The 27,507-nt window shown below is 44.6% G+C and overlaps 1 protein-coding gene across 9 annotated transcripts in view; it reads right to left on the bottom strand.

The window, feature by feature from the left end:
• NAV2 (neuron navigator 2) overlaps positions 1-27,507 on the bottom strand; it is a 783,526-nt gene that overhangs the window by 258,382 nt on the left and 497,637 nt on the right. For all 9 annotated transcript variants that reach the window (XR_011484330.1, XM_070457299.1, XM_070457298.1 and 6 more), the window contains one exon: positions 18,200-18,252. Coding sequence is in view for 8 of the 9 variants with exons in the window: in XM_070457299.1 (XP_070313400.1) it covers positions 18,200-18,252 (53 nt within the window). In the remaining variant the exon portion in view is untranslated. The remainder of the gene's footprint in view (positions 1-18,199; positions 18,253-27,507) is intronic.

A 27,507-nucleotide genomic window follows, 5' to 3' on the forward strand; every position in this document is an offset into this window, starting at 1 on the left:
CAGTGTGTTGTCACTTCTGATACCAATGTCCCTTGGCAATAGCACTCAGGCCATACACGCCCAGTGCTGTGTCTGGAGTCTCTGGGAAACAGAGAGAATCAGACAAGCTTAACTGGTCTGCCTTCCATTCCTCCTCCTGGGTTTTCCTCTCTATCACCTGATGCGTAACTGTCTTTTAACAAAGATGCTGATAAACTACCTCACGCCAAGACAGAAGGGCCTGCTACTGTCCCCCACCTATCCCCTCTCCTGGAGGGACTTGCATTCCATCACAATTATTAGGAGACAGGATCTATTGATACAGATTTTGAACTCTACACTAGATTCGAGTTCCCTGAGAAAGTATTCATAAAAACCGAAGAAAACTGTTAACTGCGTCAGGTCTCAAAGTCATTATCTGTAGCACAGGAATGCTGATATTGATAACTATCTCGTAGCAGTACTGTTGAGTCCATGGACTGACATAAGTCAAGGGTCTGGTACCTTCCACAGTGTTCATGGGGTTCTCAAGGCAAGAATACTGAAGTGGTTTGCCATTCCCTTCTCCAGTGGACTACATTTGTCAGAACCCTCCACTATGACCTGTTCGTCTTGGGTGGCCCTACACGGCATGGCTCATAGTTTCATTGAGTTAGACAAGGCTGTGGTCCATGTGATCAGTTTGATTAGTTTTCTGTGATTGTGGTTTTCATTCTGTCTGATGTTGAAGCTGAAACTCCAATACTTTGGCCACCTGATGGGAAGAACTGACTCTCTGGAAAAGACCCTGATGCTGGAAAATTGAAGGCAGGAGAAGGGGACGACAGAGGATGAGATAGTTGGATGGCATCATTGACTCAGTGGACATGAGCTTGAGCAAGCTCGAAGCCTGACGGGCTGCAGTCCATGGGGTCGCAAAGAGTCAGACATGACTGAGCGATTGAACTGAAATGACCTTACACAGACTTTTAAAAATGCTGTTTATACAATCCTATAATGGCAGAGTACTAGACACTCAAGTCATCTTCCGAAAGTGAAAGATCATTTGGGGTTGTGAGACGTTCTGAGATCTGCTAAATTATATGACAGTGTGGCCTCTCTATGAATGGGCTCCTTGAAGCAAAAATTCACTTTGATCCTGTTGGAATCAGTGCTTTCTATCCAAAAAGTTCTCAGGTCAAAGTCTCCTCTGTTAAGTTACGTGGAAAGTCCTAAGCCTTACACAAGTAGTTTGTGAAGAAGAATCACATTTTTTTTTTTTTTGCATAAAAATTTGAATTTACCTACAGAGAAGGATACAGACTTAGATTCCAACTTCTAGACCCCATGGCTTCCTCTCAAATGAATGGGGAAGAGCAGTACTTGTTGGCAAATTTCACCCAGGGACAAACTGGAAACTGGCAGCCTCATTCATTCCTGGAAAAGTGATGATTGAGTATTTACTCTCTCCCAGGCCCTGCTCCAGGAAAAGGGCAAAACAGAGGTGATGAGACAGTGTGGTCCTTCCTTTCTGGAAAAGACAGCTTCCCGAGCAAGAGCAGACTTTAAGCAAATATCACACCCATTAAACAAAGGTGATACAGGCTAATTTAGACCTATTAGCTCACCTGCTCAAAAGTCTGTCACTGAACCCCTGGGCTTTTTCTAGACAGTCTGGGATTGTTTTGTATTTTTGTCATGCATGTGTGTGTATGTGTGTGTGTGCACCCAGTCGTGTCTGACTCTTTGTGACCCCATGGATATAGCCCACCAGGCTCCTCTGTCCATGGAATTTTCCAGGCAAGAATACTGGAGAGGGTTGCCACTGCCTTCTCCGATTTTTGTCATACTCCCATGTTTAAATTCATAAGACACCACAAAGTCTTCAAGAGGCAGCAGACCGTAAATGCAAAACAAAGCAAAACAGTAGAACCTTGATATACCCCAAGAGTGCAGTAAATCCTCAGGTATGGAGATACCGCTAGAATCTATCATATCACCCACAAAGCCAACACATACAAAAGAACAGAGTCATGGGATAATTAATTTGTAGATGAAGGCCAGCGTGGTGACCAGTTGCCTCACACTAACCTGAAAAACTCAGTTTTGTGGCTCAGCCAACTTGCCAGCGTCCATTGTTTATGGTCCTTGTGGGTTGTTCATGAGTATCTGACCCATGGACTGGGCCTCCTCAGTGGCTCAGTGGTAAAGAGGACGGTGCAGGAGATGCAGAGACACAGGTTCAATCCTTGGGTCAGGAAGATCCCTGGGAGGAGGAAATAGCAACCCACTCCGGTAACCTTGCCCAGAAAAATCCCATGGATAGAGGAGGCTGGTGGGCTACAGTCCATGGGGTTGCAAAAGAGCCAGACACAGCTAAACAACAAAGCTGAACCATGGATTCCTGCCCCACAAGTCCAAGGCTAGCATGACATATTAATAACTGAGTGCAAGATGTATCCTGGTAGCACAGATAACCAGGGAAGCAAAGCCAAGCAGATACATTTAAATGCTTTAATACCCAATTCAGAATCCTGCAAGACTTTGCACTCTCAATGTGCTGAAGACTGGAAGGAAGGGAAGCCAACTGCTCTGTCATCCTCTCCTTGTTTCAATACATATCACCTGTAGTGTTAATTTCTGCAGAAGATGTAATTTAAAAATCGCCATTAAGAAAAACAAGAAATGGCATATTTGGGGATTTCCTTGCAATTCAGTGGTTAGGACTCTGTGCTTTCACTGTGAGGGTCTGGGTTCAATCCCTGGTTGGGGAATAAGATTCTACCAGCCGTGAGGTGTGGCCAAAAAAAAAATCACCATTGTGCCCACTCCAATTTCAGATGCTGCTAGGCATAATACTATTATCACATGCCAGGCATAATACTAGGACCTTTCACATACATTACACTCAAATCCATTTTTTTATTCACAGGCTGTTATGGCTTCCTAGTGAACATTAATAAAGAATTTGGGAGATTTTGCAAGTAGTACACCAAGAAACTAGATCTGGTCAATAGTTTCAAGTTTCAAAATCTGTGATCAAGGCAAAGAGCTACTTGTCAACCAATCAAAAAGTATATGAGATTAAAAGTCATTAAGAATATAATCAAGAATTAAAGTAACTCAACTCTGTTTACTGTCACTGCCAGAATGTCTGAGGTGTGGGCAAAGTCACTGAAAGAGGAGAACAAATGAGAGGAGGGAGGTTTCTATTACAGGATATCCTCAAGTTTCTCATGGCCACAAGACTGCTAGTGCATCTAGAGATAGTGACCATCCTTAACTTGTCATATATGTTAATCTGTTACTATTTCCATCCTTGTCAAGTATTTAACTCAACCAGATAAAACTGCCATCTTTGTAGGTAGAAAATGGTTAAATACTGGCTATTTCATATGGTTCTCTCTGTTATCAACATGTTAGCAAGATGATTCCCCCTAAAAGCTAAAATTATATTGCCAGGTGATCATGAAAATTCAGTGCTTTATCAGTGCTTTGTCAGTGGCTACTGACAAAGAATCTATAAATTCTGAGACTCAGAATCAAATCTCTGCAAGTGTCTCTCCAAGGAGTTTCACAAGACTGATGATGATACATCTTGATTTATATATACACAAAGTCAGAAAAAATACAGCATCCATAAGCTAACCCCTTAAAGGCCCTTTGCTCTGGTTCTAAGAATTTTTTCTGCACTCTCCCCTTAGAGAAGCAGATTGGGGCCAGGGTAAGACTTTCATTTCAAGTTGATTCATCTCAGAACTTCCCATAGAAGGTGAGCACTAGTCACCCTTCACAATAGTGAAGGGAAGCCCAGATCACAGGTCCTCTCCTCTCGCCTTCCTGTTCCTTCAGGGGGAAGTGTGAGAAAGAAGAAGTTCTGGTCAGGTTCTGCCCTCCTGTTCAACTCTACATGACTGTTCCCACGTTCACACCAATGTGGGAATCTACTAGGCAGGAAAAGCCAACTCATGCCATGGGGTCATCACTGGCATCGTGACGGCATTGGTACTAAGAGATGGGAGTCAAGGAGTTCTCAGGTCCAGAGGTAAAATCTGAGGAACCACAGGTTTCGCAGAGGTTTGTGGCTCCCTTTGAGCAAAGTACTTAATTTCCCCAAGCCTCAGTCTTCCTTTTAGTAACATGGAGATAATTATCCCTTTCTTGAAAGCCTTATAGACTCCTCCCAAGAAACTAATATTTATACTCTTAGAAAACATGAAACACTGGACTAGATTCTTCTCCATACATTATTATTTCAACTAATTTTCACCACTAGATAAGGTAGGTATTATCATCACTTTTCATATGGGGAAATGTAGGCATTGTGTGTTTAAATGCCTTCCTAAAATCACAGTTATTAAATGGCAGGGTTGGAATGTGAACACTTACTCGATGTTCTGTAAGCTATGAAGCCTATTCACATGGGCATTAACAACCAAACAGCAGGAGTTCAGTATCACTGCGGAAGAAGAATAATCACCCAGTTTTGTCACTCATTTGCTTGGAGAAAGATAGGCAAATAATTAATCCATCCAAACTAAGCCCAATTTTTACATCAGAAGACTTCACAGAGGAGGGAGTGACTTCTCCAACATCCTTTTGGACAGGTTTTGTGGACGATATTGATGTTCTTTTATAGTGTTTTGAAATCTTCTAGGGCAGGAATTATTTAAATCAATATAAAGTTAACAGGCATTATTTTGATGTCAAAATGCTCCCCAATCAGGGATTTTTTAAACCACCATATGCCAGAGTTTAGATCTCCTAAGAAAGTTCAGGAATTATAACTTATGAGAACATAACAGTTGGAGGGAAAAAAAAAAACCAAAAACCTCAAATGTGTGCAAGAAGCAGGTAGGCAAAAACTAAGGTAAAAAGCCTGGGTCTAAGACAATAGGGAATAGTGGGGAGTAAGGCTAATGCAGCTTGTTGCTGTTGTTCGTCACTAAGTTGTGTCCAGCTCTTTGTGACCCCACATATCGTAGCATGCCAGGCTTCCCTGTCCTTCACTATCTCCCAGAGTTTGCTCAAACTCACGTTCACTGAGTTGGTGATGCTATCTAACCATCTCATCCTTTGCCTCCCTCTTCTCCTTCTGCCTTCACTCTTTTCCAGCATCAGGGTCTTTTTCAATGCTTTGGCTCTTCAAATCAAGTGGCCAAAGTATTAGAGCTCCAGCTTCAGCATCAATCCTTCCAATGAATACTCAGGACTGATTTCCTTTCAGATTGACTGGTTTGATCTCCTCGCAGTCTACATATACCTAAAGGAGGCAGCTGCTATCCAGTTTTAGTCAAGTTTTACCTGTGGAGTATCAGTCCAGGACTGCCAATTTTTTTCCCCTAAGAAAAGTTGGAAGATCACTGCTTGTGAAGTATATTGATTTTTATCTAACTGTTGGCAGCCATTTCATTTTTCTTATAAAAGGGCTTCTGGAACCTGAACTCAGCTTGCTGGCCACTGTTCTCTACTCTTTGCTCAAGTGAGCACATTGGCAATCTTCTACTGACCAGTTCCCAACGCAGGCACCACAGGCTAACTATGCCTTACCAAAGGGCCAACAGGAATTTCTCACTAAGTTCTGGTTCATAGAAAAATAAACAAACAAAATACAAAGATGAATACAGGAAAAACACCCCTTTGGGGCTAGGCTTAAATATAAGAATAGCCCATGAAGACATGCACAGGGAGATGGATCTAAGCATGAAGCCAGATGGCTTTTATATAAAGCATAGTCCACACGGTTATAAATCACCATCCAATTTCTCTTTCAGCTCAGGATGATCTGAAGCTCGCCTCTCCCCACCTTCTCCTTCTCACATTTGCTAAGCTCTTTAACCGTATTGAGCACCACATGTTGACACTTAAAATGCCTCAGTTTCAAAGTAGGTGTAATGGGAATTTCTTCAGTTAATATTCTCTGAGCATCCAGCAGATGCCAGGTTATGGTATGGGCAGATGACAGGGACCTCGCCCTCAAAGAAGTTAATGCCAGGCAGTTAAGGACAACGTGCTACAGGATTATCACCTGGGTTTGCAACGAAGGAAACCGAGGGTCACAGAGCTTAGGTGAGCTGGAAAGTAGAGAAGACAACTTGCAAACTCCAAGACCACAGCCGCGAGTACAGTTCAGACCCTACCGACTTAGAATTTACCATTGTTCTCAGACAGGAGGATGTCTAATGCATCCTCATCGTTCCAAAAGTAAACTGATTGGTTCATTCAAAATATTTAGTTAGACCTTGCTGTGGTGATCATTTCACAATATACACAAATGCTGAATCATTATGTTTGTACACCTGATATGAATGTGACGTTACATGTCATTTATATCTCAATCAAAAATACACAGTGTTTGCTATACTTAAAATGGATAACCAACAAAGACCTATTGTACAGCCCATGGAACTCTGCTCAATGTTATGTGGCAGCGTGGATGGGAGGGGAGTTTGTGGGAGAATGAATACATGTATACCTATGGCTGAGTTCCTTTGCTGTTCACTTGAAACCATCAAAACACTGTTAATTGGTTATACCCCAGTACAAAATGTTTTTGGTGTTAAAAAATAATATAAAAAAATTTAAGACAGAAAAAAAATACATAGTGTTCCTAAAAAAATTAGTTAAAATTAACCTTTAAATAGATTAACTTTTAAATTTTTAAAGAACTTTGCAAACCGATAGATGTTGAAATGCATGTTTGCAGTCATATCCCCAAAGAGAACTTTTTTACATCACCCAGGAGCTTGGCTTGTTACAAATGCAAATTATCCAGCTCCTTCCCAGACCTACTGCATCGGAAACTCTAGGGATGGGGCCCAGCACTGTTTCAACAAGTCCTCCAGATGATCCCCCTGTTCACTAAAGTTGGAGCAGCAGGGTACAAGAGGCTTTGCCAAACCTCCAATCGTGATGTCGTTTCCACACACCTTTATAACAAAGTTAAAATTAAAAACTGAGAAAGAAAAGACTGGATTTGAAAATTTGGGGGCTTAGGATGACTCAAGTTTCTTGATAGCATTTAAAAGCTCATAGTATATTTCACATATTAAAACTTGACAGATACCATCATCCCACTCTCTGGAAAGCTCCCAGAGATCTGGACCACTTATTGTTTAGCTCACTCATCTGACAAACATTATCTGAGCACTTTCAATATACCTAGCTGCAAATATGGAACTTTTCACTGAACTAAAAGATTAAAAAAAAAAAAAAAAACACAAAACACCACGCCATATGTACTACAAAGCTTTGATGGGATTACCTAGCTTATAAAATATGTCTCTCATAAACTGTGCTTAAATGTCATATTGACTACAAGACAAAGGCACATTAGCTGAGGAGCATAGTACCTACTCAGCATCAGGAATACCGTGTATCCACTTCTAAATATTAGATTAAATGGCACTTGCCATTCTCGTGACAGCTCAGTATCTGAGGTGGCCTACAACATGGTCACAGTGCTGGAGACTAAATGTGGGCCTTCACCTTCCCACACTTTCCTGCAATGACCTGTAGTAAGAGTTCAGTTCAGTTCAGTCGCTCAGTCATGTCCGACTCTTTGCAACCCCATGAATTGCAGCACGCCAGGCCTCCCTGTCCATCACCAACTCCCAGAGTTTACCCAATCCCATGTCCATTGTGTTGGTGATGCCATCCAGACATCTCATCCTCTGTCATCCCCTTCTCCTCCTGCTCCCAATCCCTCCCAGCATCAGGGTCTTTTCCAATGAGTCAACTCTTCGCATGAGGTGGCCAAAGGATTGGAGTTTCAGCTTCAGCATCAGTCCTTCCAATGAACACCCAGGACTGATCTCCTTTAGGATGGACTTGTTGGATCTCCTTGCAGTCTAAGGGACTCTCAAGAGTCTTCTCCAACACCACACTTCAAAAGCACCAATTCTTTGGCGCTCAGCTTTCTTCACAATCCAACTTTCATATCCACACATGACCACTGGAAAAACCATAGCCTTGACTATACGGATCTTTGTTGGCAAAGTAATGTCTCTGCTTTTTAATATGCTGTCTAGGTTGGTCATAACTTTCCTTCCAAGGAGTAAGCGTCTTTTAATTTCATGGCTGCAATCACCATCTTCAATGATTTTGGAGCCCCCAAAAATAAAGTCTGACACTGTTTCCCCATCTATTTCCCATGAAGTGATGGGACCAGATGCCATGATCTTAGTTTTCTGAATGTTGAGCTTTAAACCAACTTTTTCACTCTCCTCTTTCACTTTCATCAAGAGGCTTTTTAGTTCATCTTCACTTTCTGCTGTAAGGGTGGTGTCATCTGCATACCTCAGGTTATTGATATTTCTCCCGGCAATCTTGATTCCAGCTTGTGCTTCTTCCAGCCCAGCATTTCTCATGATGCACTCTGCATATAAGTTAAATAAGCAGGGTGACAATATACAGCCTTGAAACTCTTTTTCCTATTTGGAACAAGTCTGTTGCTCCATGTCCAGTTCTCACTGTTGCTTCCTGACATACATGCAGGTTTCTCAAGAGGCAGGTCAGGAAGTCTGCTATCCCCATCACTTTCAGAATTTTCCAGTGTGTTGTGATCCACACAGTCAAAGGCTTTGGCATAGTCAATAAAGCAGAAATAGATGTTTTTCTGGAACTCTCTTACTTTTGCAATGAACCAGAGGATGTTGGCAATTTGATCTCTGGTTCCTCTGCATTTTCTAAAACCAGCTTGAACATCTGTGGTAAGTGCACAGATGTGCAAATCTCCATTCTGAAGTGATCCATGAAGGGAAGCAACTTCCAGTCAACTCAGAAAACAAGGGGCTCACCGTGGTAAAATGAGCCTCTGCTATAAACCTAAATAGCTTCCTGATACAGTCAGTGACTGTGTTTCAATCCCATAGTGTACTGTTTCTTCTGCTTTAACAAACGGCCACATACTTCATAACTTAAAACAACATACATTTATTACCTTACAATTCTGGAAGGTCAGAAGTCCAGAATCAGTTTTGGTGGCTAAAATCAAGGAGTCAGCAGGGCTGTGTTTATGCTGGAGGTTCTAGGGGAGAATCCATCTTTGTCTTTTTTAGCTTTTGGAGGCCACCTGCATTCCTTGGCTCATGGCCCATTCTTCCATCTTCAAAGTCCACACAACAGGATCTTCCAACATCATTCTCTCTCATTCATTCTCTCCCTCTGCCCTTCCCCCTGCCTCTCATTTTTCCTTCCTCTCCTCCTCTCTCTCCTCTGACCCTGCTTCTATGTTTCATGGTCACATCTTCTCCCTCTCACCTTCCTGCCTCCTGTCTTAGAAGGACCCCTGTGATCACATTGGGCCTGCTCATTTAATCCAGGATAATCCTCCTATTTCCAAATCCCTAATTTAATCACCTCTGCAAAGTCCCCTTTATCATTTAAAAGAACATATTCACAGGTTCCAAGGATTAGAATGTAGACATCTTTGGGGGTCCATTGTTCAGCCTACCACACCAGTCCCTACTTTTTGAATTGGAAAAACCTTTTTAAAGCACAAGTCAATAGTTGGGAAAGATGGAACTTGTAAACAGGGAAAGGAATGACAGTCTCATGTGCTCTCTTCATGAACCAGGATGATGCCAGGTGCTTTTATTAGCACCTCTCACTCATCTCTGACCACCCTAGAGGCAGCATCCATAATTATCTACCTTTTACAGATGAGGAAAAAGATTCAGGTTTTCAGCAACTTGCCCAGCACACCTGCCCAGTATGTGAGACCCAGGTCTTTCTGATTCTGGGGTCCAGGCTTATTCTTCAGCATCCCAAATCTTCTTCTCTGATGGAATGCCTCATCCCAAAACTCTGCCCTTCCTTACACAAGGAGATAGCATCACAAATCTAACTTTTGAACCTCCACATCAGGTTTTTTTTTTCGTCTTCAATCTATTTCCTTATATGCAGACTAGTATAAGACTTAAGGGAATAAAGTCAGGCTTCCAGGGTTCAAGCCTTAGCTTGTCACTTATTAGCTATGTGATCTAAGGTAAGTTACTAAACCCCTTTCTGCCTTAGTTTCCTCATCTGTGAAATGGAAATAATAAAGGTATCTGCTCTCAGAGAGTTTTATGAAGATAAAAAAAAATCATTTATAATGAAAATAAAATGTCTAGAACATTGTTCCCCTTTTGTGTATAAGGATTTGCTATTAATATAATAGCTTCCCTGGTGGCTCAGATGGTAAAGAATCTGAAGATTCTTTACAGAATGCAGAAGACCAGGTTCTATCCCTGGGTCAGGAAGATCTCTTGGAGGAGGAAACCTGGAGTGGCAGATTTCCACTTGGAGTGGCAACCCACTCCAGTATTCTTGCCTGGAGAATCCCATGGACAGAGGAGCCTGGTAGGCTACAGTCCATTGTGTTGCAAAGAGTAGGACAGGACTGAGCGAGTAACAATACAATAATATAAAACCCTGAGAGAATCAGGGACAAAGGCTGAAATCCTAGGCTCTACAGAATGAGGGGGAATGGACAAAAGTTTCTTTAACATGACTCACATTTGGCCCCTGGCACAGCACAGTAAATGGCATCATAGTCTAAGTTCTCCATACCCTTTAGTGGAAGGAACAAGATATGTTCTTCACTCCATAGGGTTGTTATGAGAATAAAGTGAACTAACATATGTAAAGCACTTAGAACAGTGATTACCTTCATTTTTATTATCAACGTTAATCATCTCTGGTAGTTTTAAGGATGCCTAAAAACTCTTACCTCAAGCAACATAAAATAACTCAGTAAATGAAAAATTAGCTACAAGGTCCTATTTGGATCTTCTGAATAAACTAAGGGAGAAAAGATTAAGAGAAGGAAAGACACTTCTAGAATAGTGCTAAATATCCATTTCTTAAACCACATGAAGAACTTCCAAGAGAACACTCAAATCACTAGTCAACAGCAGATAATGATAGGAGAATAACAGTGTATTATAATCCTCTAACCCCAAGGACACATCCAGGCCAGCTCCTTCTTTGGTCTTTCCATCTGTCCATCCATCCATCCATTTATTAAATACCTAATATATGCTAGTATTTTAAGTGATAGATGCTTAGATCCTCAGGTGAAAGACATAGCATCTCCTTTAAGAAGACAATTCAACGATAACCACAAAGAGCAAGTTATGACACATGCAGGCACAGGACATCCGGGGACACAAGAGGCAGAAGACACCTAATGATCTCAATTACTTAACAGCTGACCTGAATATTAAAGGTCACATTACCCAGGTGGGACAGTCATCAGGTCTCCCGGGCAGACTGGGCATCTTGCATCAAAGTGGAAGGCATGAGAGTACAGGGCCTCTGTGGGGCACTCCAAGTTCCAGTGTGGCTAAGGATACAGTCTGAGTGGCCAAGTGGCAGGAGACAGCAGTAACTAGATCGTGAAGGCCCTTCTTTGTGTAGTCAAGAGGATGCAAAGGTCAGTGGGGAGCTAATGATGGTTTTGAACAGAGAAGTGACCAAAGAGGTAAGAGACAGACGTGGAGATGGCCGTCATCTTTGAAAGAGAATGCTGGCCATGACACAGATACTGGCTGTGCCATTTGAAAAGGAAGCAGTGGGTGCTTCCTGCCCATCTTTGCCCTGGATTCTCCAACCCTCCACTTTAAGTTCTAGAGGACCTGTGGACTTTTCTTTATTCCTTCTTGGTTCTGTAATGTGTGTGGCCTTAGGGTCATGTAAAAATAGGTCCAAGGGCCCAGGAACGAGGCAACTCAGCTGCCCAAGCATCTCAGACACTCCCCAGGCATGTGGCTGGCTTTCTGACAGCTGTTGGGAAGGCTCAAGGTCACTGGGGCTGGAAACCTGATCTCGCTGCAGACAGTCTTGCCTTGGCCCAGGAAGCTCCATGGAGAACGCAGCTGGAGCTACCTGGCGCCAGGGCTCTCCCTGGGCGGCTCAAGAGACGGCCTTTCGCTGGGGGCCACATGCCCCCTTTTCCAGCTCTTGAGTTCCATCAACAGGTCAACTCAGGACTTCTCCAGAAATACTCTCCTGCCTTCTCGCTAACTCCCGGCTAAATCCAGCTGGTTCTAAAGTGTCCACCAATGAGAACAAGGAGAACAGGGACTGGGAGTTGGAGACTATTACATCCCTTCTCTGTCCTCTGTTGCAGAAATGACCATCATAGGCTCTAAAAACAGACAGCCTTGGGTTTGAACTCCTACTCTGCCTCCTAGGTGAGTGATCTGAGGCAAAAAATTAACCTTTTAAAGTTTGATCTCGATGTACAAAACATAAACAATAATTGCCTCTAATCATAAAGCTGTTATTATTGCCCACATTTCCTGGGGGAGGACGAGCAGTGCTGAGAGGCCAAGTGGATGGCCCAGGGCCACACTGTTTAACCAACCCTTCACCCAAAGCAGGCCATTCTTAAAACATCTATTTCTTTAAAAATAATGATGCTCAGATGCTTCCTCGTGTCTGACTCTTTGCAACCCCATGGACCATAGACCGCCAGGTTCCTCTGTCCATGGAATTTTACAGGCAAAAATACTGAGGTGTCTTGAAAAAACATCACCTTATTAAGAGCTAACATTGGCTGCATGCTTCCTCTGTGCCCAACAGCACATGGGCACATCATACAGATCGTCTCATGCACATCTTAAAACCACCCTGTTAGAGAGATGGGTCCCCGAAAAACCACCCTGTTAGAGAGACTTGTCCGCTGGGAGCCTGAGGACCATGTCCTAGGCCAGGAGCAGCTGGCCTCTGGGATCCATGCTTTTGGCCCAGATGGATGCCTTGTAACCTCCACAAGTCAGAGGTGAACATGGTCTAGTTAATGATTTCTTTTCCTGGAGGAGATTTAGGAGGCCCAGAGGATGGGCTAGACCTAACCAGAGCTGGAACCTGGTAGGGGGCCCTAGGCTTCATCACACTGGGTATTTTCAGGAGCTGGTCTTCTGAAAGAGGGCTTCAGGGACAAACGTGACAGTGGGGAAGGGGAGGGAAAAGGCAGGTCAAAGGGAGATCTATGATGGTCCTGCCCTGAGCTGCCTAATTCCATGTAAAGCAGTCATTCAGTTTTTTATTACTTTTACACATGGGGTACCACATGTCATTTTATTTTGGGGGGAATGGGAGGGGTTCTGCTCAAGGAACAGAAGTTTGAAAGCCAATATGCTATCCTTCTGTAAATAAATTCGTTGCTCAATCGTGTCCGACTCTGTGTGACTCCATGGACTGCAGTCCCCCAAGCTCCTCTGTCCATGGAATTCTCCAGTCAAGAAAACTGGAGTGAGTTAGGGGCAAATTCCTCTTGTTTGGGGAACTTAGGTGCTGACTTTTGTCCATAGGGGCCTGAAAGGACAGGGTGAGGAGCAGACCTGTGCCCTAAGCAGCAGGGTCATCAAATGTGGGGTCTGTGGAGCCCCAGAGGCCTTCATGATCCTCGAGTGGCTCACGCTGTATGCAAAATCCCAGGGTGTGAGTGATCCAGGAAGGGCAGGGCCAGTTGATCTCCGATTTCCTAAAGGGTTTCTGTCCCCCTGTTCATGAATGACTAACAGCATCATCATGACTGAAGAAACACCCTTGACTGAGTGCTGACCAGGCGCGCAGGTGAGGTCGCCCACCACAGAGAGCTGCTGGGAGGGTATCTGTGAAGCGCTTAGGAGCCTGGCGCACTGCAAACACTCTCATGGGCCTTAGAGTTTATTTCCACTGTTATTACTGTCATCTGTTATTATCACTTTCACGGCCTCATTAGTCCTCACAAAAACTTTATGAGGTCTGTATTATTATCAAGCCCACTTTAAAGAGCAGGAAATAGAGGCTTCAAATAACTAGCTCAAGGCCACAGACAGCAGAGAAGGAATCGGAAGGTGGCCTATCTGGTTCCCAAGCCCAGGCAGGCCCTAGGTCTAGAAGGGCTGAGGGAAGAGGGCAGGACTCCCCGAGGGCCCAGGAGGAGGTGAGCGCGCAAGGCAGGACTGGGAGGCCCCAGATGACCCCAGGCCAGAGACAAAGGGGAAAATAGGCTGGGGCTTTCCGCAGCTTTGCTAACTTTGCACCTCTCTGAATCAACAACACAAAGCCAAACTACTTAAAATAATAATGATGAAAACAGAAAGTCACCCCCTGTGGCGTCCTCTCCTGGGCTCCAAAGTGAGGCAGAGTCTTGGAGTAGACTGGGTTCAAGGCGCGAGGCTCTGGCAGACCCAGCGCCAGCTGGCTGCGCTCCAAGCAATGTTTCTCCTTCCAAACACACACAGAACTCCGCTCAGCACACCACTTGAAAGCCAAAAAGATGCCCCAAGGGTTGCCATGGCAATGCTAAACAGACAAAACATTTCAACCAGCTCTGACGCACAGACACAAACCTATTTAAGGGCCAAATGGATGGATTGAGGGGTGGGGTGGTGGGGGGGAGTGTTGTTTCTACAGCTCTATCTCCGAGGATTTGGCCCCCAAAGCATCTAGGTCAGACTGAAAGAGAGCAAAGGACTCCTTCAACACAAGCTGAGGCTGGGCTCGCTCAGGAAAGGGAAGCCACCATCATGCTCCCTGCATCTCGCTTGCAGACGCAGCCCTATTTTAAGAGGGCTATGACAGTGACAGGAGATACCGACGGCCCTGGCTCTGCCTGTCTCTGAGGACAGCCCTCTGCTCCCAGGACCAGGGTCTCTACAAAGAAGTGGGAAGTGAAATGCTTTCCTGTGAGTGTGAAAGTTCTTAAAGCGCTACACGGATGCATGTGAGTGCTGATATTAACCACCATTCCCCACACCCCACGGTTGAACTTCCATCCACAGGGGTTGATTACCATGGGTATTTTCCTTTAGAAAACTTCACTCCAGGTCAGATGGAGCTATTCCCTGAAACACTGCCACCTGGGGAGTGACGATGACTACAGAAGATTTGGTCCAGGCCTGAAAAGACCTCCATGTCTATGGGTTTGTCTTAGTTTGGGCTCTTCCTGGCCCCATCCGTCACCTCAGACACAACAGGACAAAGGGCTGACCTTGATAAAAGCCCAGAAGAGTCTCACCAGACAGAGCTGATGGCACGTGGTAGCATCCCTGAGCAAATGCTGCAAAACCTGCCTCTGCAGGGCCCATGACACCCTCGGGTGAACAGCCAGAAAAAGGAACCCTCTTCCACTCCCTATTCCCCATGGTGAACCCTCTCACCTTTCAAGACTCACCCCTGGGCAGTCATTCCTAAAGCTCCCCTTGTCCTGGGGTGGAACGGTCCCCCCATGTGCCATGCATAGATGTTTACGGGAACAGCTGCACTATTCTAGTGTTCAAATTGTTCTCTGGTCTCCTGCCCACTCATCACTGAGCTCCCTGAGGGCAGGGATCCCATCTCCTTCACCTGGGTACTCAGGAGGCCTAGCCCAGTGCCTGGCATTGGTGGGCACTTTGTGAGCCTCGGCTGACTGATGGGCTAAAAGCACGCAGTGTCACACCCACAATGTTTATGCACCAAGGGCCCCTGGCATTCTCTAGACCATAGGCCACAGCTGTGCGCTTTCACTTCCACATTCTCTGGGGAGACAGCAGAACTTGAAGCCGAGCCTGGAGGGCAGGAGTTCAAGAGTGGAGCGCCGGGTAGCCTGGTGGGGTCAGAAGGAAGGGAATATGGAGAAGAGGAGGAGGCGGCCCACCTGCAAAATCGAAGCTCTCGTGCCGGCCCATCGATTAGTTAATAATTAGCCCCTTGAAAACTGAAGGAGATGGCAACCCACTCCAGTATTCTTGCCTGGAAAATCCCATGGACAGAGGAGCCTGGTAGGCTACAGTCCATGTGGTTGCAAAGAGTCAGACATGACTGATCGACTTCACTTTCACTTTGAAAACTGAAATAGCACCCATTCCCCCTGCTCTGAAGCAAACCTGTTTCTGTCTCCGTTATTTAAGGCCCCTGAAGGCGCTCTGCTCTCTTAGAGTGGGAGAACATTAGCTCCACGAAGTCACAGCTACCTTCCCGGCAGGTACGCTCCCCAAACCTCCCCTCACCGTGTCATCTTCCTTTTGTCAACACGAGGCTCTCCATATGCAGTGCTTTCTAGTCTCCTCCAAATAGGCAACACCTAGCCAACAACAAATCTTTATCACCGACTGCCCTAACTGGGAGCTTGGCCTTCTAGGAATCTAGAAATGGTGGCGCATCCACTCTGCTATATCCCCCAGTGATGCTTCCCACGAGCAGGATGCACGCGCCCACACGGGTGTACACACAGTGTCCTACCGGCAGGAACAATACCCATGCTTGTGTGTAAGCAGCGCGGGCCGTGTGCCCGAGGCAAGTGCTGCCTGCACGATCCGTCACTGTCTGTGATGTAGGTGAAAGGACAGGGTCCCCGTAGCCCTTATCCTCATCTTCCTCACTTCCCACAAGACGGAGGGACTGTGGCAGCGGTACTGACGGTTCCCTGGACTCGCATCCTGTCTGCTGAACTATCCTCTGCCATTCACCACCAGACTTGGTCTACTGCCCCGCCTCTAAGTGGGAACTAATTATCATAGACAATTTTAGAATTTCATATTCCAGTGTTCTAAAAAACAAAAAACAAAACCGACAGTCCATGAAAAAAAAAAATCCCAAGACTTCCATAGCTGAAAGAGTTATGGAGAAACCACAAAACTGTTGGTGCCATGTGGCATTGATACATATTTACTAAGTTGGCACAGAAGAATCCGAGGTGGCGGGCATTACCTCTTAAGTTTCAAAGTAGACTTTAACAACAAACATCTCAAATAGAAGGGACAGAATATACAGATGTACCAAACACAAGAAAAGGTTCACTACTGTTCACCTGTCAGGTCTACATCTGCATTTTAATGGACTGGAACAAAGGCATCCATTTCTATCCCAGAAGGAAATACTACATCTCTTTCATGTAATGCAATGACTGCATATGTAAAATGCCTGCACTAAAATTAAGTCTTCTATCTTCCAAATTTTCTCAATTATTAATACACCAGACAGCTGCAGTAGCTCTAGCAAAAATAGCAGCCAAGCTTTCCCACAAGACAAAACAGCCATGAGATGTCTGCACGGGGACTTTCCTACGTGAGGACTGGCTGCTCTCTGGGCCAAACAAGAAGAAAACAGTCTCCAGTGGAACAACAGAAAAAGAGAAACTTGTTTTAGAATTTAACATGAAAAATGACAGCCCTTCCCTCCACCCCCGCCAGGGACAATCACTCCTCTTTATAACAAGAAACTCTGTGTGTGTGAGGAAAAAAAAAAAGGGTGACTGGAAAGGCTATCGGTCCACTCATTGGGATAACAATTCAGAAAATTAAACAGTAAACCCAAGGAATGCCAATCACTTCAGTGTATTCTGGAATGAAACTATCCAATCGTGCCCACTCAACGGGAGCAGGGTGAGGTTAGAAAAACAAATTATGTCTTTTTTTGTTTGTTTTTAAGATTCCTGGAAGCAAATTAAGATCCAGGAAAAAAAAAAAGCTGTCCTTCAGTTGCCACCTTCATATTTTAAACAAGTATCACAGTGTCATCTTCAAAGGCTTTTGTGAATACAGTTTTTTTTTTTTTTTTTTTTGTGGAAATATATTTGAAAAGCACTGCAAAGGGAAAAACTTGAGTACTCAGAGTATCACCATTCAACAGTCTCTGAACTCAACAGTGATCATGAATTTTAAGTCAAAGATTTATGTGTAGAACATGAAACAAGAATAAAATAGATTTCAAAAGATTTTTTAAAGCTATACTATCAGAGCGTAAGCATATCACACCAGAGGGAATGTCACTTGTCATGGTCACGTTGTTCTTGGTCTGGATGCGATCAAACATTTCACATTGCCTGTCACAGTTCTGATTTCACATCATTCTAACCTTTAAAGGCAATCAGAACACACGCCCCAGTTTCTGGGTCGTATGATACCATCACTCCGTCTGTGCCCCAGCACCACACACTAACAGAAATGGTTGTAGGTCCTTGAGGAAAAAGCAAAGAGTCCTAGTGGCCCAAGTTCTAAACAAGGATATGTTTGCACCAGTTCTGCATAACTTGTTTCTAAGAGCAAGGACCATATTTCATTTTCCTTGTCTCACGACCTACGTAAAAATCACAGTTATTTTTCAGTAAACGCCAACAAATGTCAAAGAGGCAAACCATGGCTATTTGGAAATGGCTGTTAGTTTATTAATATAATCCCCCAGAGTAAAGCTCATGGTGTGAAAGTCTTCAAGACAGGCACTATCATTTAGAGGCGGGGCTTACTAAGCTAACACAGACACTCACTGCTCACGTATCACTTACCATTTGCGATCTGTTCTTTGGACAGCCATTGATGTCTTCGATCTTCTCATTTGCTGAAAAAAAAAAAACCACGGGTCAGAAAAACAAATAATCATCACAGACACCGCAAGCAGTGATGTTCAGGACCCTTGAGGCCAAGCAAATCCTAAGGCCCATTCTGGGGTTTGTCCAACCAGCATAGGCATGTGGAATACTGAGACGCTGCGAGCAATCTTCAGGACTTAACTCATCGAGCTGCTGCCCCCCAGGGACAGCTGGGGCGAGGTCGCCGTCATCTAAGGCAGAGACAACTGCACTGGCGACAGTCGTGGAGCGATGGGGCAGGGTGGAAATGTCTGCACCCTGGGAAATGGGCTGAGCTGTGACTGTGCTCTAGGCTCTGAAAAGGCGACCACAACTTCCCCACAAAAGATGGGGTGCTGCACAGTGAGATCCATGTAGCCACAGTGCAGTTCCTGGGGACAAAATCCACAGATGGTAGCATCTCACTCCATTTTTAGCCAGAAATATTAAGGTTGCTTTTGCCTGTCCTGATACTATTCCCAAAGTGGATCTTATTCCCATTGGGATCCTATTCCCAATGGAAAAACAAGAGAGTGAGACTTTAAAAATGACACACCCGTGCCATTTAGTGAGTCCAGATTAAATCTGGAACATACTCTATTGAAGTCAAAAGAGCGCCGACCTACTTAGAGAAGTGATAGAAAGAGACTGAACCGCATAAGCTGGAAATCAAATAAAAACAAGGAAGAAAGGCCCAGCTGCCCATGGTGAATGTATTTCATCCTCAGTCTAAAGGAACCCTTGTAAGATATAGCCTAGGGCAGCTGAGTTTGCAACTTCCGTGCTACAAGAAAAGCAGTAGGTATAGTGGCTTGGAGGCAAAGATACCCCAGTTTGAAGCCCAGCTCTACACTTCTGAGCTGTGTGATCTTAGCCATGTAACACAACCTCTCTGTTGCATTGTCTCACCTATAAAATTGAGTTGGCTCATCTGCAAAATTGAGCTAATACTACGTACTTTACAGGAGGAGCTGTGAAAAGATTATATGATGCCAGTAAAAGGCTTAGTGCAGTACCTAGCACACAGTGAGAGTTCTATGCATGGTTGTTGTCTAGTTGCTCAGTTGTGTCTGACTCTTTGCGACCCCATGGACTGTTGCCCACCAGGCTCCTCTTTGTCCATGGCATTTCTCAGGCAAGAATACTGGAGTGGGTTGCCATTTCCTTCTCCAGGGCATCTTTCCAACCCAGGGATCGAACCCAGGTCTCCTGCATTGAGAGTTGAATTCTTTACCTCTGAGCCACCTGGGAAGCCCTCTTTGTGTGGTAGCAATCATTAATCCAATTATACATATTCTTTATCATCTATGTAAAAATATATAAAATAAAATTTTCCTTTTTGATCTCTCCGAGTTTAACCCAGAAACCTAGCTAGGACTTCACAGTAAAGGACTACAGATTCGCCTTCTCTGAAGACTTTTTAAGATTTCTTCCCAATCCCACATCCCCTTACATGTCACCACTCTCGAAAGATAAGGCCGACTAGGTCTCTCTGGTCTCCCAGCACCTTGGAAACTGCCTCTGTATTGCTTTTAGCCACCTAATGTGTAACTCCTTTTCTAGCCTCCCCCAGCTAGGCAGACAGGTAGATTTTGTTTTTCACACTTGTATCCTTACAGCTCAGTAAGTGCTTACAAAATTATATATATATCACATCTGATTTTAATGACTGTAACATCTAAAACTTCCATGAAAAGACATAAAAAAAAGACTCTGAAAAGGATAACAGAAACAGTTTCCCATGACACTAAGGTTTTAGAACACCTGTACTTAAATATAGTTCACTGTTACCTCCATTGGGTTTATTTTTTCCTCCAGCATTTCTACCTTGAGAGAGAAGTGAAAAATAAGAAAGCAAGCTAGTGGCAGGACATTATTTAAAAATCTAACTACCAGAGACAGGCTGGTTAGTATACACTCAGCCTCATCTACCCCTTCTTTAGAATTTGCTCAGAGTAATAGACATTCAGGCCTATGACCCATCTGGGAAGACTTCGATCTTCCAAGAGCCACCTGAGTTTTCTCAACTCTCAAGAACACTGGGATAGGCATTTTAGGAAGCTTTTTCTACCTGCTTTTCCCTACTCCCCAAAGAGGTGCCATAAAGCCTTTAAAAAGCACATAAAAGATGCCCAATGAATGGAATGACTCACAGGTATTTGTTATTCAGTTCACCAGAAAATACAATTAGCCAGAAGGTATCACCAGCATGTAAGTCCCACAAAACCAAGAACTTTCATCTGCTTTGTTTTCTACTATAACCCCAGAGCCTAATGCAATGCCTGACACATAGTAGCCACTCAACATGTATTTGTTGAGGGGAACTAAGGACTGTTCTTAATATTTCAATGAATCAAAGTTTTACTGCCTATTCTGAGGCAGCTGCCCTTTCACTTGTGTATATATAAATGTATGTCCTGAAGGTGGAAAAAAAAAGAAAGATCCTTGACACCTGGCACTCCTTCATACATTGGAAATTATGGCAGGCTAGCACTCTGACCTTAGATTTTGATATACAATACTGGAAGAATAAATATGGCTTTTGAGAAACAAGGCCACTCCCGGTATCTTCCAATTGGATACTTGTGATGGTCAAGGTCCTAAGTCATTGGGTTCCAATCAATACCCAGCTCACTGATGCTCATTAAAGTGAAGTATGGATAGCTGTAATCCTGAGAAGTCATTTTAAAGATCATTTATATACCTTCTGGATAAATGAAACCAAGGGATTGAGTCTAATTATCCCTGTAGTTCCTTTTCATGGTCTGTCACTTAAACCACAGTCAGGTATTCATCAAGTTCACTGGGCTCCTATCAGGCTAAAGCTGCCCTTTTATAATATTCAAAATAAATCAGTGGGGTGGAGCCTATTTATAACCCCCTAAAGAAGACATGGGAAGAGATCAAATGACTCAACCCAAACTCAAAACAAATGTTTAATAAAAATGCAAAAAAGTTTGGACCTCCTAGTTACCAATTTCATGTAATATAAATACTTCTCCTTTAACTTAAATTCTCAAGAATTTCTGTGAAAGTGAAAGTGTGGAAGTTGCTCAGTCAAGTCCGAATCTTTTCGACCCCGTGGACTATACAGTCCGTGGAAGTCTCCAGGACAGAATACTAGAGTGGGTAGCTCTTCCCCTCCCCAAGGGATCGTCCCAACCCAGGGATGGAACCCAGCTCTCTGCAGGTAGATTCTTTATCAGCTGAGCAACCAGAGATGCCCATCAAGAATTTCTGTGGTTGTCATAAATACTTAAAGCAATAACAGAAGCTCTCATTCTGCTGGTAAGAAGAGCTTGGTCTTCAGAGCTGAACTTACTAACTTGGGGTACGAGGTCTTTGGCTACAGCCCCAAAATAGAAAACCAAAGAAGCAAAGGCATGTCCCATAAAGTCCTCATTAAAATCATTAAAACTGGCATCCTGAAGTGCCAGTGGTATTCATTCCAGCAAACTCTAACGTGCGGACCTATCTGCACGCAAGGTGACAAGTTAGTCATTGGAAAGCATCAATGCACTTTAAGAAGTATTGAATCAAGCTTGTCACTTCTCAACAGGCCTCCTGGGAAGAGTTCAGAGCATTTCAAAAGCCCAAGCATCTATGCTTGGCACCTATGTATGTGCGGTACAGTTGGCCATCCTGCCAATGTCCAGAAAGAGAAACTGCCTGCCCTCACTGAAAGGCATACGACTTACCCAAGGTCATGCCATGGTAGCAGGTCGTCAAAGGAAAATAGAGTCCCACGGGTTGTGTGAATTTCCTGGTTGTGCTCAGAGGCAGCCCAAACAGTGGGAGAGAATGAGCTGCTATCAGCCCTCGTCACCCCCAGTGGGAATCTCTTCCTCTCGGTCTTGGCTTCCTCCTCCTCTCCAAGCCTCTCGTTTGCCCTGTTTCCCGCCCCTCTCTCTCCTCTGTCCTCTCTGCCTCCCGCCCCCTCTCTTCTTTGCTCACTCCAAGCCCTTCTGGCATCCTCCCTGAGTGACAGCAACGTAAGCAGAGGGAGGGAGGCCTGTCTCTCCCTCTTGATTCACGCTGTTGATCCTGGCCTCGTAAACCTTTCTAATAACTCACGGACATGGCACCGTTGATGGGCTGGCAGGCAACTGCTGGCTTTGGGCAGCTCAGGACTCAAGAAGATAATCATACTAATAAGAGGCTGAACACAGACTCTCAAGCCTCAGTTACCAGAGCAAGGGCACCAAGAGGCGGCAGAACAAGGTTCATGTTCTGCCCACTGGGCAGACGGCAGTGATGCAAGAGCGTGGGCCCCAAGTTATCCCACTATCTGGGAAGACTGTGGATGGATAAACAGAAGGCTAGAGCCTAGGACCTATCTGGGCTCGAAGAAGACTTAGTGAGGAGTAGCATCTATGAAGAGCATTTAGGGTTTTCCTTCACATAAAACATCTTAGCTTTCAAAGGATTCCAACTCTCCATCATTAGAACTAGCCGCGAAGATGGTTAGATTCCCCAACCTGAAAATCAAGTCTTCAACCACTGGCTTTGTTCCTGGGTTAGCCCTGTACCTTGCCTTATTTGCCTTGTTGTCTCTGGCTCTCTACCCTTCAGCATCTCTGCACACTATTCCCTCTACCAGGAAAGCCCTCCCTGACCACTTCACCTAGCTAACTCCCAGTCTGAGGTCTCGGTTTACAGATAAATTCCTTGAGGAAATGTTCCTTGATTCCCTCCTTGCTAACCCAGCGTCTCCTTTCCCAGTCATGGGTCAGGCCTCACAGCACATGAGCCCTTTATCATTATGCACAATCTTCCTCCCTCCCAGATCTAGGAAGTGGTTGTGACTTAAAAGGACAATCTCTCTACCTGCAAGTTTTGATGGACCTTCATTTAGATGAGTTTTTTCCAACTGTTTTAAAATAACTTCGAACTTTCAGAAAAGTTACAGGAACAGTACAGAGAATTTCCACACATCATCCATTCTCATCTTCTCCCTTCCTTTCTCACACCCTCTTTCTATCGGTAGACATTATTTTTCCTGAATTATTTTAGTGTAGGCTCAGTTGTGTCTGACTCCTTTGCAACCCTGTGGGCTGGAGCTCACCAGGCTCCTCTGTCCATGGAATTTTCCAGGCAAGAAATCTGGAGTGGGTTGCCATTTCCTATTCTAGGAGATCTTCCCAGGGACCAAACCCGCATCCATTGTGTCTCCTGCATCAGCAGGCATTCTTTAACATCTAAGTCATCTGGGAAGCCCTGGCAGCTCAGATAGTAAAGAATCTGCCTGCAGTGCAAAAGACCCCGGTTTGATCCCTGGGTTGATCCCCTGGAGAAGGGATCTTCTCCAAGATCCCCTGGAGAAGGGAATGACTACCCAGTCCAGTTTTCTTGCCTGGAGAATTCCATCGACAGAGGAGCTTGGCGGGCTACATTGGAGGTCATTTTTCAGTGGCAATTTCCCCTGGAGCCTGGGGCCATAGGGAGGGCCCCACACTCACGGGGAAAGGCAGAACAACATCCACACATCTGTCCCATCCCCTTTGCTCCGTAGGAGAGCTCTCGTCCAAGGGGTTGCAGAGAGTCGCACACAACCAAAGTGACTGACACACACACCTGGGAAGCCCTAGTGTAGGCTCCATGGGTCATATCACTTCTTTTTGGTGTGTACTTCCAAAGGACAAGGATATTATTTCGTGGTACAATGTTAAATTTCAGAAAATCCAACATTGCTTTAATTCCAATATTCCAACTTAGTCATTTGACTCAAAAATGTCCTTTATAGTGTTTTATTCCCCTGAATGGGATCCAGTCCAGCATCATGAAGCGCATTGAGCTGTCAGGTCTCTTTAGTGTCCTTTCTTCTTAAACAATTTCCCAGCCATATTTTTTTGTCTTTCACAGCACTGACATTTTGGAACAATTCAGGTGTTTGGTTTTTTTTTTCAATAGAATGTCCCATAATTTGCGTTTATCTGAGAGTCCTCGTGATGAGTTTCAGGCTTTCCAACCCCTGAGTGCAATACAACATGAAGTGATGTTGCATTCTTTTCAAGGTACCCTATCAGGAAGCACATGACATCCAGCTGCTTCTCATAGTTTGATCACCTGGTCATGACACCTGATTCTCCCATGTGGTAACTATGTTTCCCTTTGCAATGAACACACCATCAGTGAAGAGCCACTTTGAGACTATGTACATAGCTGCTCTCCATCCAACCTTCTCCCCTAGATTTCAGCATCCATTGATGATTCTTGCCTTAACTAATGTTCACCATCACAGCTGCAACTCCTTCTGCATTCATCAGTCAGCAGTCTCCTGTTCAGCTGAGTCCTCTCTTCTCTTCCATTGATATATCATCTATTTATTTATCTATCAGCATATAGATTTGTATACTCCTATTTTATTCCATGGGTATAATTCACAATGGTCCTCAGTTATATTGATGTTCCAGTTGTCTCAGATCAGATTGCTCCTTATAGCCCTGAAGTGTAGAACTAGTACTTGCAGGGAGATACTACCATCAAGGGGCAGATTTTGACTTCATGAAAGAAGAGCTTTTAAAAGATTCTAACTCTCCATCATGAGAACTAGCTGTGGAGGTAGTTAGTTGCCCATCCTAAGAAGCATTTAATAGAGTCTGCTGACTACTTTTCCTAGAAGCAATTCATACATCAGGTTGAGGCTTTTATTTTTTTTCCATTTATTTTTATTAGTTGGAGGCTAATTACTTTACATCATTGCAGTGGTTTTTGTCATACATTGAAATGAATTAGCCATGGATTTACATGTATTCCCCATCCCGGTCCCCGCTCCCACCTCCCTCTCCACCCGATCCCTTTGGGTCTTCCCAGTGCGTCAGGCCTGAGCACTTATCTCATGCATCCAACCTGGGCTGGTGATCTGTTTCACCCTAAATAATATACATGTTTTGATGCTGTTCTCTCGAAACATCCCACCCTTGCCTTCTCCCACAGAGTCCAAAAGTCTGTTCTGTACATCTGTGTCTCTTTTTCTGTTTTGCATATAGGGTTATCATTACCATCTTTCTAAATTCCATATATATGTGTTAGTATACTGTAATGGTCTTTATCTTAGGTTGAGGCTTTTAAAAGGTCCTTTCCAAACCTTAGAGTTGCAGCGCCATCCTGGAAAGGAGGAGGGTGACATACAGTTGAGAGGAATACTCAGGAGAATACTACACGCTGAGAAGGGGAGACATTCAGGCCACCTGTAGGAAACAATCCAACGCAGGCTTAGGGAAGCGACGGCTGCAGTGAGCAACACTCTCATTCCTAAACTAATCAACTCAACTTGTGAATATCGCCGCACACCAGACACCACGTTCAGTGCTGTGAACCCAGAAAGGAAGATGACTCAGAGCCAGACCTATGGAGGGCCAGGCCCAAGACAGCAGTCAGTGGGATGACAGAGGAGGGTCCCCTCCAGCTCTATCTGGCAGGGAGCTAGGAAGGGGATCAGAGGGAAACTGACTTTTCAAGAATGAGTAGGAGGTCTCCAGCCAAAGAGCAATGTAACCACTGGACTTCTGTTTGGCACAAGATGGAGTCTCGAGGAATCCAATTCTGGGAATTGGTGGTACTAACCTGAGCCTTTGAAATCACAGACTAGTAGCTCAGGCTCAGAGAGGTCACTGTCTTGGGAGTTCATCTCATCAGAATAGATTAAGGGAAGCATCCTCCTGAGCAATGATAAAAACTGTGCTAGCTTATATTTCCATAGCACTATGCTTAGTAAGTTTACATATTCACCAACTCTGGGACCCAACAGACATAACTAATCTATCATGACACACTCTGACATTGATTCTAAGGCCTCTTCATCTTTCTACACATATCCTTCGAGGCAGTATTACCAAGTACTACCAAGCATTATCCAGAAACACTCCAGAGTATCCAAGCTCATTTCACATCTGATGCCTACTGTACACTTCACAAGATTGCCACAAGATCAGACAAAGCAGGCATGAAAGTGAAAGTCGCTCAGTCATGTCTGACTCTTTGCAACCTCATGGACTATACAGTCCATGGAATTCTCCATGCCAGAATACTGGAGTGGGTAGCCTTTCCCTTCTCCAGGGGGATCTTTCCAACCCAGGGATCGAACCCAGGTCTCCCACAATGCAGGCAGATTCTTTACCAGCTGAGCCACAAAGGAAGCCCAAGAATACTGGAGCAGGTAGCCTATCCCTTCTCCAGTGGATCTTCCTGACCCAGGAATCGAACTGGGGTCTCCTGCATTGCAGGAAGATTCTTTACCAACTGAGCTACCAGGGAAGCCCCAAAGCAAGTATGGCGTGCCTATTTTATTTCACTTGTTTTAATTGCTTTTTTTAAATCATTTTCCCCCTTTGGCTGCACCATGATCTTAGTTCCCCCACCAAGGATTGCACCCATGCTCCCTGCAGTGGAATCACAGAGCCCTAAGCACTGGACCACAAGGGAATTCCGTGTGCCCATTTTAAAGACAGGGAAACAGATAGCAGAGTCCATGTTCAGAGACGCATGTCTCAAAGAACTGAGAGCATCTTCTAGGAGATGGGGGTGGCCTCAACAGTCTGAGCAAGCTTGACCCCCCCTACCCAGTCAACTCCAGATGAGAACTCCACCCTGGCCAGCACCTTGACTCTGGCCTTGCAGTCACCCAGCTAAGCTGTGTGTGCACCCCGATGCACAGAAATTGTGAGGTAGTGAAGAGACTTTCTTTTACGTCATTACATTTGTGACAGTCTGTTATACAGCAACAGCAAACTAACACAGGAAAGAGAGAAAAAGAAGGACCAATGGAAGCTGGTCTTCAGCCAATCTTAGGACAGCAAGGAAGCATCTTTCTCTCTAAATGGCACTCTGAAAGTTACACCTTAGGCCAACTTGTCTGTATTTTTAGGTACGATCTCCACAGACGTGAGCAGAGCTACAACTAGACACAGCTGCCTCTCATACTTGAAGGATAAGCAACTTTTCCATAACAACACGCCTGAGGGGCTGGGGCTTCTGTCCTTTTTCCTTCTTTCTTCTCCCTTGGCATGAGTTGGCTGCTGAGGCTGCCAGCGACAACAATCAGCCTAATGCCATCTAATTGACCTCCCGCCTCCACGGTTGGCTCCAAGTTCTCAGGCAGGACCACTGGGGTGCTTCCCCGAAGACCCAAGGCAAAGCTGTGCACAGCCTCTGCCCACGTGCCTGCCCAGAATAACTCCTCTTCTCCTCCAGCACACGGCCAAGGCATTAAAAATCCCGCTGCCCCAGTACCCTGCCCCAGTATT

This window comes from Odocoileus virginianus, chromosome 28, assembly GCF_023699985.2.
Source record: "Odocoileus virginianus isolate 20LAN1187 ecotype Illinois chromosome 28, Ovbor_1.2, whole genome shotgun sequence".
Taxonomy (NCBI): domain Eukaryota; kingdom Metazoa; phylum Chordata; class Mammalia; order Artiodactyla; family Cervidae; genus Odocoileus; species Odocoileus virginianus.